The 17,666-nt window shown below is 47.2% G+C and overlaps 1 protein-coding gene across 7 annotated transcripts in view; it reads right to left on the reverse strand.

Moving 5' to 3' along the window:
- Window positions 1-17,666, reverse strand: part of LCORL (ligand dependent nuclear receptor corepressor like) — a 104,684-nt gene that overhangs the window by 32,630 nt on the left and 54,388 nt on the right. For 5 of the 7 annotated variants that reach the window (XM_014592455.2, XM_027776652.1, XM_027776651.1 and 2 more), the window contains one exon: window positions 8,973-9,224. In XM_014592455.2, the coding sequence (XP_014447941.1) occupies window positions 8,973-9,224 (252 nt within the window). Of the gene's footprint in view, window positions 1-8,188; window positions 8,335-8,972; window positions 9,225-17,666 lie in introns of those variants that run through there. The other 2 variants (XM_027776653.1, XM_027776654.1) reach the window with 2 other exon arrangements.

Raw genomic sequence — 17,666 nt, forward strand, 5'->3', positions numbered from 1 at the left:
CCACCCCGCCTCTGGCCTCCCACTCGCCCCGCTGTCCTCCGGACCTCTGCCTGGGAGGCCCCACCCCTCCCTTGCCCTGACTGGCATTCTCGTTTTCACTGAATTTTATTCATTGTTCAATCACTTGGGACAAAAATGAAACGGATCATCACCCTAGGCTCCTAAGCCAGCAACTCTTACCTGTATTATTTAGCAGGTTAAATTCTCTTTTTTTAAAGGTATTTTCTTTTTTTAATGCTATTTTACACTTTCTTATTTGCATTTACTTGTACGGCTCTGTTGGGCATATTGTGGATTTTCAAAGCACACGCACACTGTGAGACAGTCGAAGGTAAAGCGCCTTCCTCACTTTCAACAGAGGAACCCAGTATGTGACTTGGCTTTGCTCTGGTCATCTCCCTCCCTGTCTCTCCCCCGGCCCCGTCTTCCTAACTGCTCCCCCCCTGCCAGTGCCCTCCTCAGACCACAGCCCATGAAGGCAGAGGCCCCGGCTCCCTCGTCCACCGTCTCCTGAGCACGACTCCGACGACGACGAAGCCATCCTGCAGGCTACGTGGCAGGAGGGGCAGCAGGTCCCTGCAGGAGCGCGGGGCTGCAGCCTGGCCCTCCCGGGCATGGCCGCCTTTGCTCCCAGGGGCGCGGCAAGGTCAGCCCAGGACTGGCTCAGCGACTCGCGGACTCCACAGGGGGCGGGCGGGGAGGACACGGGAGGGGGACTTCTTGAGGGCGGGGACGGGGACGTGGCCCGGACAGGGCGGGGCGGGGTGGTGACGGGGACGTGGCACACACAGCAGACCCTACTGTAACGCACGAGCTTTGTCCAGCGGTCTGAGAACCACAGCGACCACAGAAGCCTCTCCGTGAGACAGAGATGGCCCGTTTTGACAGAGGGAGAACGGCTTTTGTCACTTTCTGTATTTACGAGCTTCTCACAATCTCAGAGGTTTCCTTCAGAAGGCTGACAGGCTGATGACTGATGGCCTCGGGAAACGTCAACCCTAAGGTTAGGAACGTCCTCCCTGGCTCCTCATGCCCACTCGGTCCCCAGGGGCTCATAGACGGCGTCCTGCCCGCCCACACCTGAGCGAGAGCGGAGGAGCCCCAAGTCGGCGACCGGCCATCGACCCGAAACTCAGTCGTCGGTACGAGTGTGCACCCGGAGAAGGGCCGAGGGGACCGCACACACGTCCCTGAGGGCGCCTGGACAAGGGACATTCGAACAGATGCCGGGGCACTGCCGCAGACGCGAGGCCTAGCCTCCCTGTCCCCCAGGACGGGCCCAAGGCCCTGCCCGCCTGCAGCGGCCCCTCACTGAGCTCCTCGCACCCCTGTGAGCTGCACTGTCGCAGCCTGCGGAGGCCAGCGGGGCCTCGGGGGCTCAGCTCTCCCTCCCGCCGGAGCATCGGGGGCTACTAGCCGTCCTTTCAGTGACGGCGACCCGGAGATGAGGGGTGACCTGCTCGCCCACGACCACTCCAAACGGCATAAACAGGATTCCAGCTCGGGCAGCAGCGCCCAGGACCCGCAGCCGCTGCGATTCTACCCACGCGCTGTTTCTAGAGGCAGTGCACGATGCACGATGGCCAGGCTGCGCTCAACCGGGGCTGTCCCGCAGCACCACAGCAAGGGGCCTGGCCATGGGCCACGTGTGCGTGCTCCACGCCTGGGCTGTACCGTGTGCGTTTCAGGAGGAGGTACCCTGGAGACGGGCCGCATGTGCGTTTCACACCTGGGCTGTACTGTGTGTGTTTCAGGAGGAGGTACCCCGGAGACGGGCCGCATGTGCGTGTTTCTCACCTGGGCTGTACTGTGTGCGTTTCAGGAGGAGGTACCCTGGAGACGGGCCGCATGTGCGTTTCACACCTGGGCTGTACTGTGTGTGTTTCAGGAGGAGGTACCCCGGAGACGGGCCGCATGTGCGTGTTTCTCACCTGGGCTGTACTGTGTGCGTTTCAGGAGGAGGTACCCTGGAGACGGGCCGCATGTGCGTTTCACACCTGGGCTGTACTGTGTGTGTTTCAGGAGGAGGTACCCCGGAGACGGGCCGCATGTGCGTGTTTCTCACCTGGGCTGTACTGTGTGCGTTTCAGGAGGAGGTACCCTGGAGACGGGCCGCATGTGCGTTTCACACCTGGGCTGTACTGTGTGTGTTTCAGGAGGAGGTACCCCGGAGACGGGCCGCATGTGCGTGTTTCTCACCTGGGCTGTACTGTGTGCGTTTCAGGAGGAGGTACCCTGGAGACGGGCCGCATGTGCGTTTCACACCTGGGCTGTACTGTGTGTGTTTCAGGAGGAGGTACCCCGGAGACGGGCCGCATGTGCGTGTTTCTCACCTGGGCTGTACTGTGTGCGTTTCAGGAGGAGGTACCCTGGAGACGGGCCGCATGTGCGTTTCACACCTGGGCTGTACTGTGTGTGTTTCAGGAGGAGGTACCCCGGAGACGGGCCGCATGTGCGTGTTTCTCACCTGGGCTGTACTGTGTGCGTTTCAGGAGGAGGTACCCTGGAGATGGGCTGCATGAAGCCCTCTACGTCACACGTGCCCTCCACCGCGGCTGGAAGGGCATGTCACAGCACTTCTGTGATGCAGGTGTCAACAGTCAGAAGAGAACTTTCCACCCGTGAAGTCCCAGCACTCAAAACTCCCCCCCAGGTTTCAGATTTTCAGAGCAGGGCTGCTCAACCTGCAGCAGGAGTACACCTGCCTGGAGACAGCTTAGCAGCATGTTCCCCCAAATCCTGAAGACGTTTATGATCTAGGCATCTACCTCAGAAACTGCTTTACATGCAGAGATCTGGGGATTTCACTGCTACCGGGAAACAATGTTTTTAACAACCTACTTATTTAAAAGTAGTTACAGAAATTACGGTACTTTCACGTGCTTAAAAATAAGGTTTGGTAAATTAAGGGAATTAACAAAACGCAGCAAGCTACCAGACTGCCACAGTGTTGATAAAAAGGTGCACGATAAGACTTTGATAGACACGCAAATCTGTTTAAACACGTTAAAAATACAGAAGTAAAACACCTAAAAATGGCAGCAGTGGTGACGTGCACTTAAAGCTTAGAGCAGTTCGGAAGCGCATGTGCAGGGCCAGCCCGGCTGCATGGTGGTTAGGCAGCAGGATCCCATGAGGCTGCACACCAGTGTGCAGTTTAAGTCCCAGACCCAGCTTGCAAAATATGCCAGGCGTGTGTGCTCACATGTCCAAACCCTGAGAGAAGAATGGAGGAGGGGGCAACACAGTGGGGCCACCTCTCCCCCCCGTTGTGCGCACGTGTGCCATAGTGAAAATCTAAAATAAACAGGTATGTGTGTGCATGCTCAGGCCTACGTGTACCTGCACATGTGTGTGTACTCACACACACTTGTTTCACATCACGAGCGTGTGTTAACACGGTCTTACTAATGGAGCACATCGAAGCACTCCTCTGGTGCACGCAGACTGCCACTCACAGCTGCTCCTGCTGTTTCTCCTTTACGTTATGGAGCCCCCGTCCCGGACACAGCCCACGTGCTGAGAGAGCAGGATGCAGCGGCCAGGACAGTGCTGTCGGCCCCTCTGTGCCTCCCTGCAGTCACCTTCTTCTCGGTGTTTCATGTTGTACCCGTGTGCTGGAATTCTACAGAACTCCTTCATTTACCGGTGACGCTCAGGGACTGTGTAACCCGTACGCATACTGGATTTCGAGCGTATAACTCTGGAACAGCCAACGTTAGAAAAACTCTGATAAAACTAAAACAGGTTCCAACATTTCCACCAAATGCCAGTTCTAGAATCTCACTGTAACTTTTTCCCAGTTACTCCTGCAAGTATTGAACTAAGTCAATGCTTCAAGCCAATCCTACGAGAAGCACGTTCTCGTCTGAGTCACACGACTTTTTTCCGTGAGTGTCAGTCTCAGCCTCACGTTTCATGAGAACGTGAGCACATGCTTATTACAACAATGTCGTATTAGAGACGCCAGAGTGATTCACATACCTGTGCTAGTCTCTGGGGGCTCACCCCAAACTGATCTATGTGACTTTTAAGGAACTTTCTTTTAATAAGGCGAGAGGAAGCGGAGAAAAGGAGACGGGCTTGGCGGTGGCCGGGGTTGGGGTTCTCCTGCAGGCTCCCTGTTAGCTGGCGTGCAGGCCTGCACTCTGCCTGGCCTCTGAGCGTCTGCGACCTGCTTCTGGCCACGGGGCCCGGGCCTCCGGCAGTGGGGCCCTCCAGCCCTAACGTGGTACCTCCACAGCAGACCTGAGGAGCCCGCTACTGAACCATGCTGTTCCTAACAAACGTGCACCCGAGGACCCGAGGACACGGACCTCTCCATGCGAATGGAGCCCGATGACCACCACCAGCCCAGAACACCCCACCCTGTCTCCTTCGGTCTCTTCCACACCCCAATCCTCACTGCCCTGACGCCCAACAGCAGTCCCACTTCGAGACCTGCCCTCAGGGACACACGTGGCATGAGTGCACGGCCTCGGTGCCAGGTGTCACGTGCACACGGAGACAGCCCAGCACGTGCTCGCTGGCTAGGCAAAGCACCTGCACCGCTCAAGAATTCTGCAGAGAACACTCGGCAACACAGGGAGGCACAGAAACATCGACGCATGCACAGGCCAGGAGAATGACCTAATGTCCATGATGAGGGTGAGCACCGGGAGGTGGGTGAGTGTGCGCGTGTGTGCGCGTGTGTGTGCACAAGGAGATAGTTTCCAGGAAACAGACCCACTCCAGGTGGGGGACAGACGGCAGCTGTCATGCTCTAATCTCCGTACTGGCGGTCTAGTTCCTCTACAAGTGCCGCTATCATTTAATACTTGGTTTCTACCCAAGTCTTTTCTAGTGAGTACAAAATCAGTCATGGCTCTGCATTATGTCTGATTTCTATATCTCTTTATTGTTAAAACAATGACATTGACTTTTTGAAGAAACCAGGTAATGAGGTCTGCAGAGGAAGTCTAGACTATGGAGTATTCTGTCTGCTTTCCAGTGGTTTCATTCGTTTTTTGTTTGTTTTTTTTTTTTTTGTTTGTTTTTAAAATCTCCCCATAATACTCACACACTTGAAATTAGCTCTAAAACAAGTGACTCTCAAAACGTTTGGATCTCACCATCCTTTTTAGTCTTGAAAATTACTGCAGACCTCAAGGAGTTTACGAAGATTACATCTACTGATATTTACCATATCAAAAATAAAAATAAAATATAAAATATTCTTAATTGATAGCAAATAATGTATTATTACTACCAGGCCCTCTGGGAAGTCACGACATATTTCCCATCTTTTTCTATGCATGCCAAGTGCCATGGCTTTCCCAATGCCCAGTGCTTCTGACCAGGTGTACCCCCAGAAGGCTCTCAAAAATTCAGAGCTTCCTGAACTTCGCGAACCAGCGGTCTTGAAAAGGCTTTCTATGCACATTCGACCTTTTTCTTTTTTCAAAAAAAAGAAAAGATTTTTGCCATCGAGTGTGTACGCTCAATGGAGAGAGAGAGAGAGACAAAGTGAGAAGTCAGCCCCCAGGGTGATGGCCACGCCACAATCATTTCTTCGCATTCTTTCAGGAATTTGGGAATGCAGATATGTGAGCCTGGCCTGTTTTTTCAAGCCAGTGGGTCCAAGACTTGAACTGTGCAGTCAGCCATATGGGCACCTTAACCACCATGCCACCTGTTGCCCCCAAGAGCCTATGCTTCGGATAAGAATACTTCACGGGTAACACGTCATGACACAAGGTACACGACATTCATCTTCAATGACACGCGAGCGATTGTGTGTGTGTGTGTGTGCGTGTGCGTGTTCATGTAAAGAAAGAGAAGGAGACAGTGAGAAGGAAAGTGAGAAATCACCCGCTGGGGGGCGGGGGATGGCCACGCTGCAATCCCTTCTTTTCCATTCTCCTCCCGGGACGTTTGGTGCACACGCACACACTGGGCGTGAATTTCAAACCATGGTCAGTCTCGTGGGCATCCAGTGACATAACTACTACGCCTCCTGCTAGCCCTGAAAGTTCTCTCTTTACCGAAGAGAATATATAAAAAAGCTACCAGGAAAAAGAAAAAGAAAAAGAAAAAAAGGAACGACGAATTGTCACTTGCCATTTCACAAGGTAACATTTATGGAGGTTTCTAAGTTTAAAGTGCATGCCTTTTTGTTGTAATGATATATATTTTAAAAACATTTATTGGTTTCTCTATTTATCTGTTGTGTTTTCAGCTGCTGGGGCTAGGACTTGAACTGCAGTCAGTCGTGTTCTTAATCTAGCACCTTAAGCACCATGCCACATGCTGGCCCCTGTAATGATATTCTTTAATAAATATAAAAAATAAAAATTCAGCTTATACTGGAACAATGATATTTTGTGCTGGTACAATATGACTTTATAGAAAAAGCTTTAAGTAGTTCCTTGAGTTTTAAGTGACTGAGACAATCTTCATATATTGAGTCATTGAAAAAATCATGATGTATTTTTCTGTTTTTCTATGCAAAAATGCATCAGGACGTTTCTGACAATCCAACAGTTCCTCAAACACACCTGACTCATTCCTGCCCTCGCTCGGTTTTGATTCTCTGTCACGAGAGGTGATAGAGTGATAGTTTTCTGCCTGGAATGCTCTGCCCCTGATGTTCATGCAAATGGCTTCTCATTACTCAAGTTTCAGCTAAAATTCGCATTTTCAGAGAGGCTTTCCCTGACTACCTTACCTAAAAGAATCCTTCCAGTCACTCTTGGTACCTTATTGATTCTCTTATAAAACTAAGGGCATGCTGATAGGCATATGTGAAAAACATAACCGTAAATCAGAAACTCAAGACCTACGTTAAGATAGTGATTAGAACAGTTAAAGAGAAAATTAGTGGGACCAGCAGTTAGCGTAGTGGCTATGTTGCTGAACTCCTATGTAGCCAACCGCGGTTCAAGTCCCAGACCCCGTGGCTTAAACTCACGCTCGGCGCGTGTGCGTGCGTGCCCTAGATCCTGAGAGGAGAATGGAGGAGAAGGGATTGTGGTGTGGCCATCCCCTCTGGGGGGTGATTTCTCGCTTTCTGTCTCTCTGTTTTTCTCTGTCTTTCAGCTGAGCGCACACGCCCTATAGTAAAAACCTCTCCCAAAAAAAAAAAAAGAGAGATAATCAGTGAATTGGAAAATATTACTGAACAAACTAATCAGAATATAACACAGATTGAAAACCATGAAAGGAAAGACAACAGACATGAAGTACACTGGGCTGTCAGAGAAGTCCTGACCCAGTTTTGCAAGGAAAGTAATAGAAAAAATACGTCATGATTTTTCCTGCAGCCCATCAGAGTAAGTCCCAAAATACGACTCAGTGGATTTTCATGGAAGACAAAGTGAAAGTTACAATATATTTAATAATGGCTGAAACATCACAATTGAGGTGCGGCATTTAAGGACTGCACCACTCAGGGTCAACAGGAGGCGTGGTGGTGCTGGATTTCCACGTGACCAAACGTGGTTTGACTCACAGAACTGCTGGCTTGAAATTCACACCACGCACATGTGTGTGCATGCCCAAGATTCCGAGAAGAAAATGGAGGGACCAGCAGTTGGTGTAATGGCTATGTTGCTGGACTCCCATATAGCCGACCACAGTTCAAGTCCCGGACCCGGTGGCTTAAACTCACGCCGGGCGCATGTGCGTGCGTGCCCAAGATCCCGAGAGGAGAACAGAGGAGAAGGGATTGCAGCATGGCCATCCTCTCTGGGGGGTGATTTCTCACTTTCTGTCACATCAAAGGGTATGTGCTCCATCTTAATTTTTTTTTGTTGTTTGTTTGGTATACAGGTAGACAAATTAAAGAAAATCAATTCATTCCACAGAATGTTTTCATAGAAGAAAATTCATCTGGTCACTCTCTGCTCAAAACAGTTTGGCAGCTCCTGTGGCCTCAAGGAAACAAAACCTGTAATAGTCCATAATCTGGTTCCTACTAACTTCTTTAGCTTTATCCATCACTCTTCTAACCCTTGCACTCTACACTACAAACCACACTGAAACAAGCCATTTCTGTCCTAAAGAACTCTGAGATCATATATGACAACAAGCCACAAAGGGATTACAGCCACTATCAGTATTTTTGCTTCAGCTTTTTTCCTTTCCTAATCATTGAGGTTGCATGCATTTTTGCATGTGTGCATGCAAGAGAAAGACAGAGAGAAAGCACCTGGGGCATGGTCACGCCGCAACTCCTCTTCCTCCACGCCTCCGTCCTGTCAGGGCCTGGGCACCCCTGGACATGCACCCAGCACCGTTCCAGGATGCTGGGGCTGGGGTTAGAGCAACGGTGGGCCATGCAGGATCTGGCTCCCTCTGCAAAGAACTTCATTTTTATATTGTGGAGCTAGCACTGTTTCTAACTTCAGGTTATGATTAAGTTTCCTCTTAATACATGGTGGCGAAAGGTGAGGCCTTTGGGAGTGGTCACGGTGGGATTCCCACTGAATTTGTGAGGAGAGGGAGGTCAGGCTAGGAGATACACACGTCACACAGAGGACATGCTCCTGTTCTCTGAAGTGACGCCCTGCGTGGCCTCGGGACCAGGGCAAGAAGAAAACTACCAACCGCGGGCCCCAGACCTCCTAACCACGAGCTGAATAAACCTCTTCTTTCCAATTCCCCAGACTCAGGGACCTTCTGTTACTAGCGAAGGAGAAGACAACTTGTACCCTTTAGGTGGTTTATTTGGATTCTCTCACCACACACTTTATTGTGAAAAAACATGAGAACTCAGAAAAAGCTCTTATAAACCATTTAAGAGGCAATACTAAAGCTCTAAACTTGCCCTTCTCTCTTGTCTGTATGTATTATGTAAGCAAATTAAAAGTAATATTATGTCTAAAGTAGGTTTCCCTATGAATATATTAGACATACATATACACATACATAGACAATTGAGTTAAAGATATAAAACATAAAATTATGTATTACATGCATAAGAAGAGTCTTACCTTGCTGAGTATTTTGTTCTTGCATCCGATTCACAGTGAGGTCTAAGGGGCCTTCCTGCTCTTCCTGAAGGGCGTTTTCTGCTTGATTCATTCGGACACTCTTACATATTAGACTCGGTCCGATCGAACCATTTCTATTCTCTTGAATTTTACCACTCTTTGAAATGTACTCAATTGCAAACTGACGTATCATCTTTTTCATTAATTCCTGAGCAACTAGGGGAATGTTAGGATCACAGTTCTGAGGAAGATCTGGGAAGAAATAAACATAACAACTGTTAAAAAAGAGAAATGGAAGTTGCCAATCTGTAAACCTATTTTTATTATAAATAATTGCCAATGATTTAGCAATAAAAACTTCATGGATTTATTGTAATTAGTTTGATTATTCTACATCAACCAAAACCAGCCATTTAATCATTTATTCAAATGGGAATTCTGTGTCCTGTGAAAACTAGACAGAGAAGCACAACTCATTTTCAGAGTGTTAATACTCATCCAAGTTTATCCTACCAGACTTTAAAACTTAGTGTGTGACCAAGCAATTTTTAAATGAATATAATAAAGTAAGTATATGCAGTAACTACTTATGAAAACATTTAAACTCTTATAAGTGTATTAAGCAAATTATTCAATTCTGTAAAATGTGCTTATATATATACATTTCTGATTCTCATTGTAATGACCTTTTTTTCTTCCCTTAACTTTTCATATAAAAAATTATGATCATAAAAAAAAAATGCAGGGGGCCCAGCAAGTGGTGAAGTGGTTAAGGTGCTAGACTCCTAGTGGCTGACCACAGTTCAAGTCCTAGACCCGGAGGCTTGACACTCACACTGGGTGTGTATACATATGTGCCCAAAATTCTGAGAGGAGAATGGAAGAGAACGGATTGCGGTGTGGCCATCCCCCCTGTGGGGTGATTTCTCGCTTTCTGTCTCTCTGGTAAGCGCATGTGCCCTAAAGCAAAATAAATAAATAAATAAACAAATAAAAGAAAGAAAAAAAGAAAGAATGAAAAAAAAGTCTTAAAAAAATTGGTACAATGACACAGATAGCCTCCACCATGAGTCAAGAACTATCTACATTTGTCTTCTTTTTACTTTTAAAAAAATTTACTACCAGGAGAACTACTGGTAGTAAATTGCAGAATTACGATATTTCACTCTAAAATATTCAGCATGGCTCTCTAAAGAGTCTCTTATAGAATGACAGCACCATTACTGAGGGTCTCAACCAATCTTCAACCCAGAACAAGATGGCAGCTGCAACTGCAACGGAGCCTGTGGCCACACCTTAGATTCTGCCTGAGGCCTAAGCGGGTAGACCAGCTGGATGAGTTTTAAGTAAGAGGTACGGAATAAGGAAAGATGGTCTTTAAACACAATATACAGTATAGCTGTAATAAAATTTTGGTATTGGGAATGATAGCAGCAGCCTTTCATAAACATGTTAGACCTCACTTCAATCTCTATTTACTTTGCCCCTTCAGAGGCTGAGTACTTGGTAAATTAGAAAGGATGACTAGGTATACTGGGTTTAAACAATATTCACTAACTAGGTGGGTAACTAGTTAGGCTCGCCCCTTCTTCCTCTTAGATGCAGGCCCACTTGCAGAGATAACTGTTTTCCATTCTTTAAATGCCTGTGCTCTTATCCAGGCCAGTGTGGTGTGCCCAGGCGTGCCCTGACCAGGGCAGTCTTAAGACAGAAAAGGTCAGCCTCCCCAAGTTCTGTGTTTCAGGGTTATGTAAACACTCGTCTGGAGAGCTGAACCAGTGTCTGCCGTTCAAGGCCCATGGCTCTAACATACAAGGGTTATTCAGCAGAGAAGCAGTCAACCACTGTCAGCACGAGTCCCGGCACTCTGGGAGCAGACCATGACCTCAGCTGGTAGGAGTCAATTAAGATCGGTCACACATGCTAGAGATATTCTGTAATAATCACTGTATTTCCTCTTTCAGAACAAAGACATCTGGGAGAAGGAACTATAGGGCCTGCAAGAGAAAAAACACTTCAGCCTTCGCTTTTGTTCCTTGTTTAGAACTGGTGCACTATTTGTGTTTGGGTCCTAAACCTCAAGACCCAGTTACTGGTTGGAATCTTCGCCATCCTCACAAATACAGGCTAGTAATATATTCCTTGTTCACCAAAATGACAAGTGATGGATTCTAGGAAGTCATCATAGGGCTTGCTATAGCACGTGGTGGGGTTATATAAGATTGTTGACAAAACACTGAGACCTGGACCTAGCGCACCGCCAGTTCAGTAAGTTCAGCTGTTACCGGAGGTATACAATCAGGAACACAGCAAGAGAAACAGAAGGTGCAGAACTGAGCGATTTCATTTAAGTCACAAAACAACAAACAAGTAAAAATATGTAAAGATTAGGTTGATAACTAGAAAAATAGAAAGGAAATAATTTACAAGCCCATGTGGTACTTTGAGGTCCAGAATAGATGTATATGTAACCTAAGTAAAATAAATTTGCCAAACAAGAAATTTTTAAAAATTTATTTGACACATTCAATCACTATACATCATTATGGCTTGTAAAGTGAATTTAACCAACATGAATACACTTCAAGAAATTTCTAGGGTGGATAGGAGAATTCCAAATATGGAACATTTCTTGACTATTGCCTTCTTCAGGAATCTCTGATGGCTTTTACAAACTTTCTATGTTTTTCCTAACCTAATCTTGCTTTGCATGATCAGTTTAAGGTGATACTGGCTTTACTTTGAGGTCTTCTGTTTGCCCTGTAATTTACTGATCAACATCATCATCCTATCAACTCAGAATGATGAAGTCTGCAAGGGGGCCAGCTCATGGCACGGGGGCGGCATAACCGGCCATGTGGAAGGTTCTGGACTTGCACCCTGCTCCCCCCATGCATGTGGGCACACGTGCGTGTGCTCGTGATCTCGCTGGCTGGCACGGGGCGGGCTGTGGCACGAGGACCCTGCTGTGGCTGCTTTGCCCCCCCATCCCTTATCTTTCTCATGGGAGAAAAACATACATAAGCTTTAAATTTGCCGTACTCGAAAGAGACATGATTAGGCTCTCACACGCGGCCGTGCCGTCTATCGAGCCAAGCTCAGAGCCGCGGTGCTGCCCTGTCCTATCGCCCTATCGTCTGCTCACTTTCTATCCCCAGTTATGGCGCAGACTAGGTCCGTGAGAGACTGCACAAAAAAACCCAAAAAGGCCCAACAAGAACGAAATAAAGCAAAGTGGGAGAGAGAAAGCAGACAGAAGCTGCTCAGCGTCTGGCTCATCTGTGAGGCTTCTCAGTCGCTTGCACAAGCCATCGTAACTGCACGAAGCAATGACTTAAGAGCTTGCCCCGGGATTATAAACTCATTTTTTCAAGAGTAAGGCAAGTGGGACCACAGTTTGAGTCCAGGACTTGGTGGCTTAAAACAGCCGGGTGTGAGTGTGTGTATGCCCAAATCCTGAGAGGAGAGTGGAGAAGAGACTGCAGCATGGCCACCCCCACGGGGGTGACTCCCCACTTTCTGACTCCCCAGTAAGCACACGCCCTGTAGCAAATCTCTCTCTCTTTAAAAGAAACAGGAAAGAAAGAAACAAGAGCCGGACTTGGGCAAGTAGTCAGTATGAGGCTGGAAGGGGGAGTGGTGGCACGTGGGAACAGGATGTACTACCCCCAGGAGACAGAAATACTTAAAAGACCACCTCTGCCTCATCTTTTCACTGTCCAGAGCCAACGAGCCCGAGGTCTAAGAGCTGGGTGGCAGCTGCCCCCGAGGGTGCCACACCGGCCTCCTGCGGTGTGCCCTGTGCTGCGGCCTCTGTGCTGTGTCATGGTGGCCTGTGTGTCATCCCAGAGGCCGGGGGTGACCAGGAACAGGGTTTCCATGTCAGTGCTGATGAAGCAGTGGGGCTCTCTGCCCCCTCGCCCTTCCGCCCCTCCACTTCCCCACTGCCGCTCTCCGTGGGGAGGCCCACGAGAAGCCGTCTGGAAGCGGACAGAGTGAGCTCGGAAAAACCTCCAGACCAGTCCCGTCTCAGCCGAGTGCCACCCCCTGCCCAGTGGCCGGAGTCCGTGAGAGCCCACTTTCAAGGTCCTTCAGGGAAAACCTGAGGTAGCGAGTGTCTGTTACCCCCAACTTCGGAGCCAGTGTGGTTCACAAAGGTAACGCAGGCCCTGGACCCTGGTGCGTTGGCGTTGCTGGGAGCTCCTGGATGGGCAACCCAGAACGCAGGCCTGGCTGCAGAACCAGCTATGGCCTTGGACAGGGTGAATGAAAGCTAAAGTAACTTCCAGAGCTCTTACCAGGTGACTTGCAGTCCTTGACAAGGCTGCCGGGTTTGTACCTGTAGCAAAGCGAGGTGAATGCCATCGGAAACCGGAGTGAAGAATGCACTTGAACGTACTGGCACGGAGTTTCACAACACCGTTGTCTGCAGTAGCTTAGAAAGCAGAAAACTACCCAATGGACTCTGAGCTCTACCGAGGGAAATGTCAGCGCGGCTGTGGAAGGCGCGGAAAGCTTCCACGGCAGCGGGTTGAGTACCGCCGTGCTGGAAGCCAAGCGCTGGCTGTGGGCTCAGCCCCTGGCCTGGTGGGCTTCAAACACACTCGGTGCATGCGTGTGGGGAGGGGACTGCAGTCTGACCAGGCCCTGTCAGGAATGCTCCCCTCTCTTCCTCCTCCATGCTGTGAGCATGCGCTCGCTGTAATGAATGAAATAAACTACAGAAGGTACAAACTGGTTTCTTCTTGAGACTTACAGTGAAATGTGAAAAGAAAATAAAGAGAGGAATATTAAATAAAAAGATGCCAGGCCCTGATAGACCCCAGATCTAGATGGTATACCTGTACCAAATTAAGCCACGCGGTCTAATGCTACGGGAGGACCACCACACATGCAGCCTGACACTGATGGAAATTCTGTCACGTGGAGCATGCAGGTAAGACAGGCCCTAAGATAAGAATTGCTACTAGAAATAGACAAGGTCATTTTATAACGAAGAAGACTCAAGAGGATAAAATAATTACACACAAAAATAACTACTTAGCTGGACATTAAGCCGAGTCATAAAAGCCAGAACACCCACCAAGGTCGGGCTCTGCCCTGCCTCAGGGTAGGCCTTCTCCCTTTCCTTCTGGGTAACAGGGCGCCCGGTCCGCCCAGGAGGAGGGGAATAACTGTTCGCAGTCTCCCCCTCGGCTGCTCCACCGAAGGGGAAGTCTGCTTTGTCTGTCCTAACACACTGGCTTTCACTCTCCCCGCCAGGGACTCACTCCGGAGTTCTTTTATGTCCCTCACATCCCGTGGTCGAGTGTCCACAGCTCCACAGTGCCCCATCGTCACCTGGACTAGAATATTCGTAATCGAGACTCAGGCTGAACATTCCTGAGGGGACAGTACGCAGCTGTGAGCCCCGTGGTGCCCTGCATCAACTGTCCCTTCATTAACGATGTTGCTGATCTCAAGAAACACCTCCATTACAAACAGTAATTCGTACAGTTATATTTTAATGTGATTATACCACTCCCAACAGTCTTGTATTTCATTCAAGATTTTAGCATCTAATGATTCTTGTCAGAATCAATTCTTACACTAGTGGTTGTGAAGTGGTCGTTTTAATTCCGTATTTGTTCTAAAGGGTAACAGAACACGACATCACAAACTATCCCATTTGTACGTAAGGATTATTTTGGGCTGAAGATCTCTGAGAAGAAACATAGAAAATACAGACACAAAAATCTATTAGCATTTTTATATACCAACAATGCACAGAATGAGACAGAATTGAAGAAAGCAATCCCACTTAGAATAGCCACAAAACAAATAAGATACCTAGGAATAAACCTAACCAAAGAGGTCAACGAATTCTACAAGAAAAAGTATGAAAAACTAAAAGAAGAATTTGAGTATGATAAAAAAAGAAAAAAAAGAAAAAAAAGAAAGGGCATCCCATGTTGTTGGAATGGAAGAATCAATATAATCAAAATATCAGTTCTACCCCAATCAATTTATATATTCAATGCAATTCTGATCCAACTGCCTGTGACATTCTTCAGAGAAATGATAACATTGGTCTGGAGTCTAAAAGACCCCATCTCACCAAGGCAATATTGCCCCAAAAGAATAAAACAGGAGGCATCTCCTACTTTATATATACAAAGTGGTGATAATCCAGAAAACATGCTACTGGCTCAAAAACAGACACATAGCCCAGAGAACAGAAGAGAGAGCCCAGAAAAAAACCCCAACTCATAACAGTCAACTGATCTTGGACAACGGGTTCAAGACAATGCAGCAGAGAGAGTCTTCTCAGCAGATGGTGCTGGAAGCACTGGATATACTTCTGCACACAAATGAAACCGAATCCCCTTTCTCTTACCATTAACAAGAATCAACTCAAAATGGATCAAAGTTTTAATTATAAAGCACCAAATTATAAAAGTGCTAGTAGGGGAAACTTTTAAAGACGTTGCAGTACACAGAGATTTCCTAAATAAACTCAGGTAAACGTCTCTCAGACAGACAAATGGGATCATGGGGAGCTCAACTTTCGCACAAAGAGAACAGTAACTGGAGTGAAAACATGACCTTTGGAATGGGGGACAACATTTGCAAATTATTCCTCAGACAGAGGTTGAGATCCAGGATATATACCGAGCTGAAGTAGCTCACCCATTAAAAAAAAAATAACCCAATTTAAAAATGGGCAAATAACCTGAATAGACAACTTACCAAGGAAGACTTAAGAATGGCCAAGAGTCTTATGAAAGTATGTTAAGTCTCTTGTCATAAGGGAAGTGCAAACTGAAACCCACAATGAGAACCAATGAAACCCAATGGTTTAAATACAAGGATAAAAAACTAAAGAACAAGTGCTGGCGAGGCTGTGGTGAAAAGGGACTAGAATGGTCGGTGGGAATGCAAATTAGTACAGCCACTGTGGAGAACAAGACCTACAAATGGAACTAACCCAAGATCCAGTGATTGTATTTCCAAAGGACAGGAAAACAGTCCAGAAGGCACATGTATATCCATGTTTATTGCAGCATTATTCACAGTTGCTAAAACATGGAACCAACCAAGTGGCCAAAACTGATTACGACTGGGTTGAAAAACTGTGATACACACATGCAAACATGCACACATGCATACACACGCTACGGAATATTACTCAGCTCTAAGAAACATGAGATTTTATTGTTTAACTCCAAGTGAATATAGAAGACTTAATGTAGAATAAAGTAACCAGACTTTGAAAGATGCACATTGTATATCCTCACCTAACTTGTACCAACTGTCTGCACTCTGGCAGAGGTTGAGAGATCTGAAGATTGACAGTGGAGAGGATAAGTGTGGATGCTAGAGACCATAAGGGGGGAGAGCAGATCATAGAGAGTGTGTGGTGGAGGTGCGAGGAGAGGAAGCATTTGACAGATGGAAAAATGTAAAGTTTTCTGTTAAAAAATATACACATATATTATACATTATGGTGGGGACTGCATATAAAGAAAAAAAGTAGAAAAGACAAAAAGAAAAGGTCGTGGGTGTATTTCCTTCAGAATACCAAACTTTAAAATACTGGCGATTTTGAAAATTTAAATTATAATTTGTTTTTCAAAATACAGCTTTTGCCATCCAGGAGAGGCAAGGGGCAGGTCTTCAGAAGACTCCTCCATGGCTCCTGAGAACTACTGATTTCAGGGAAAAAAGAGAAATTAAGATTTTCTACTGATAATTCAGCCTCCAGCCCACAAACTCGATTGGTAGGGAGCCCCTCTAGCTGAGCCCCTCTAGCTTTCTCTCTGTCCCTGTCTTCTCATTTTTTGATAATTTTTCCTTTTTAAAATTTTTTTAAGGTAAAGTATTCTCTTGCTTTCAGCCCCACCTTTATCTCACTAATAATCCCCTTTCCCCTGCCCATTCAGGCGAGGCAAGGGGCAGGCCTTCAGAAGAAGACTACTCCTAGGCTCCCGAGAACTAGTGATTTCATGCAGTGCTTGTGCGTCATGTGGTTTTTAATTTTTTTTTTTTTTGAGAGGTTTTTGCCATAGGGTGTGTGTGCTCACCAGAGAGAGAGAGACAGAGAGAAAGCAAGAAATCCCCCCCCCAGGGGAGATGGCCATGCCGCAATCCCTTCTCCTCCATTCTCCTCTCGGGATCTTGGGCACGCACGCACCCACGCCCGGCGTGAGTTTTAAGCCACCGGGTCTGGGACGCGCACCGCGGTTGACTACATTACATGGTAGTCCAGCGACATAGTCATTACGCTAACTGCTGGTCCCACGTGGTTTTTAATTTTTCATTTTTTTTAAATAAATTTTTTGGTTGTTTTTAAAATTTTTCTTCTTTCTCTCCTTTTTTTCTTTCTCTCTCTCTCTGTTTCCTTTTCTTTCTCTTTTATCTCATCACTCTGCTCCTCAGTCTCCATTCTCTGTGTTTCTAGACAGATCTAAGAGAACCATAGCCAAACATCCAAATACTATTAGGGTTAATGTATTCCTCAATATCCACTGAATCAGCTGCACAAAGGGATAAAAACGGAATGGCAAAGAGATTCCAGATCACCTCCTTCTGCATGCTCCTGAATGCTCAGATTGAATTTCAAGAATTAGGAAGAAACACACCATCCATCAGATGACTAGAAATCACTGTAGGGCCACAAGAAATATGGGAAAGCAAGAAAATACCTCTCCTCCA

This window comes from Tupaia chinensis, unplaced genomic scaffold, assembly GCF_000334495.1.
Source record: "Tupaia chinensis unplaced genomic scaffold, TupChi_1.0 Scaffold000695_1, whole genome shotgun sequence".
Taxonomy (NCBI): domain Eukaryota; kingdom Metazoa; phylum Chordata; class Mammalia; order Scandentia; family Tupaiidae; genus Tupaia; species Tupaia belangeri.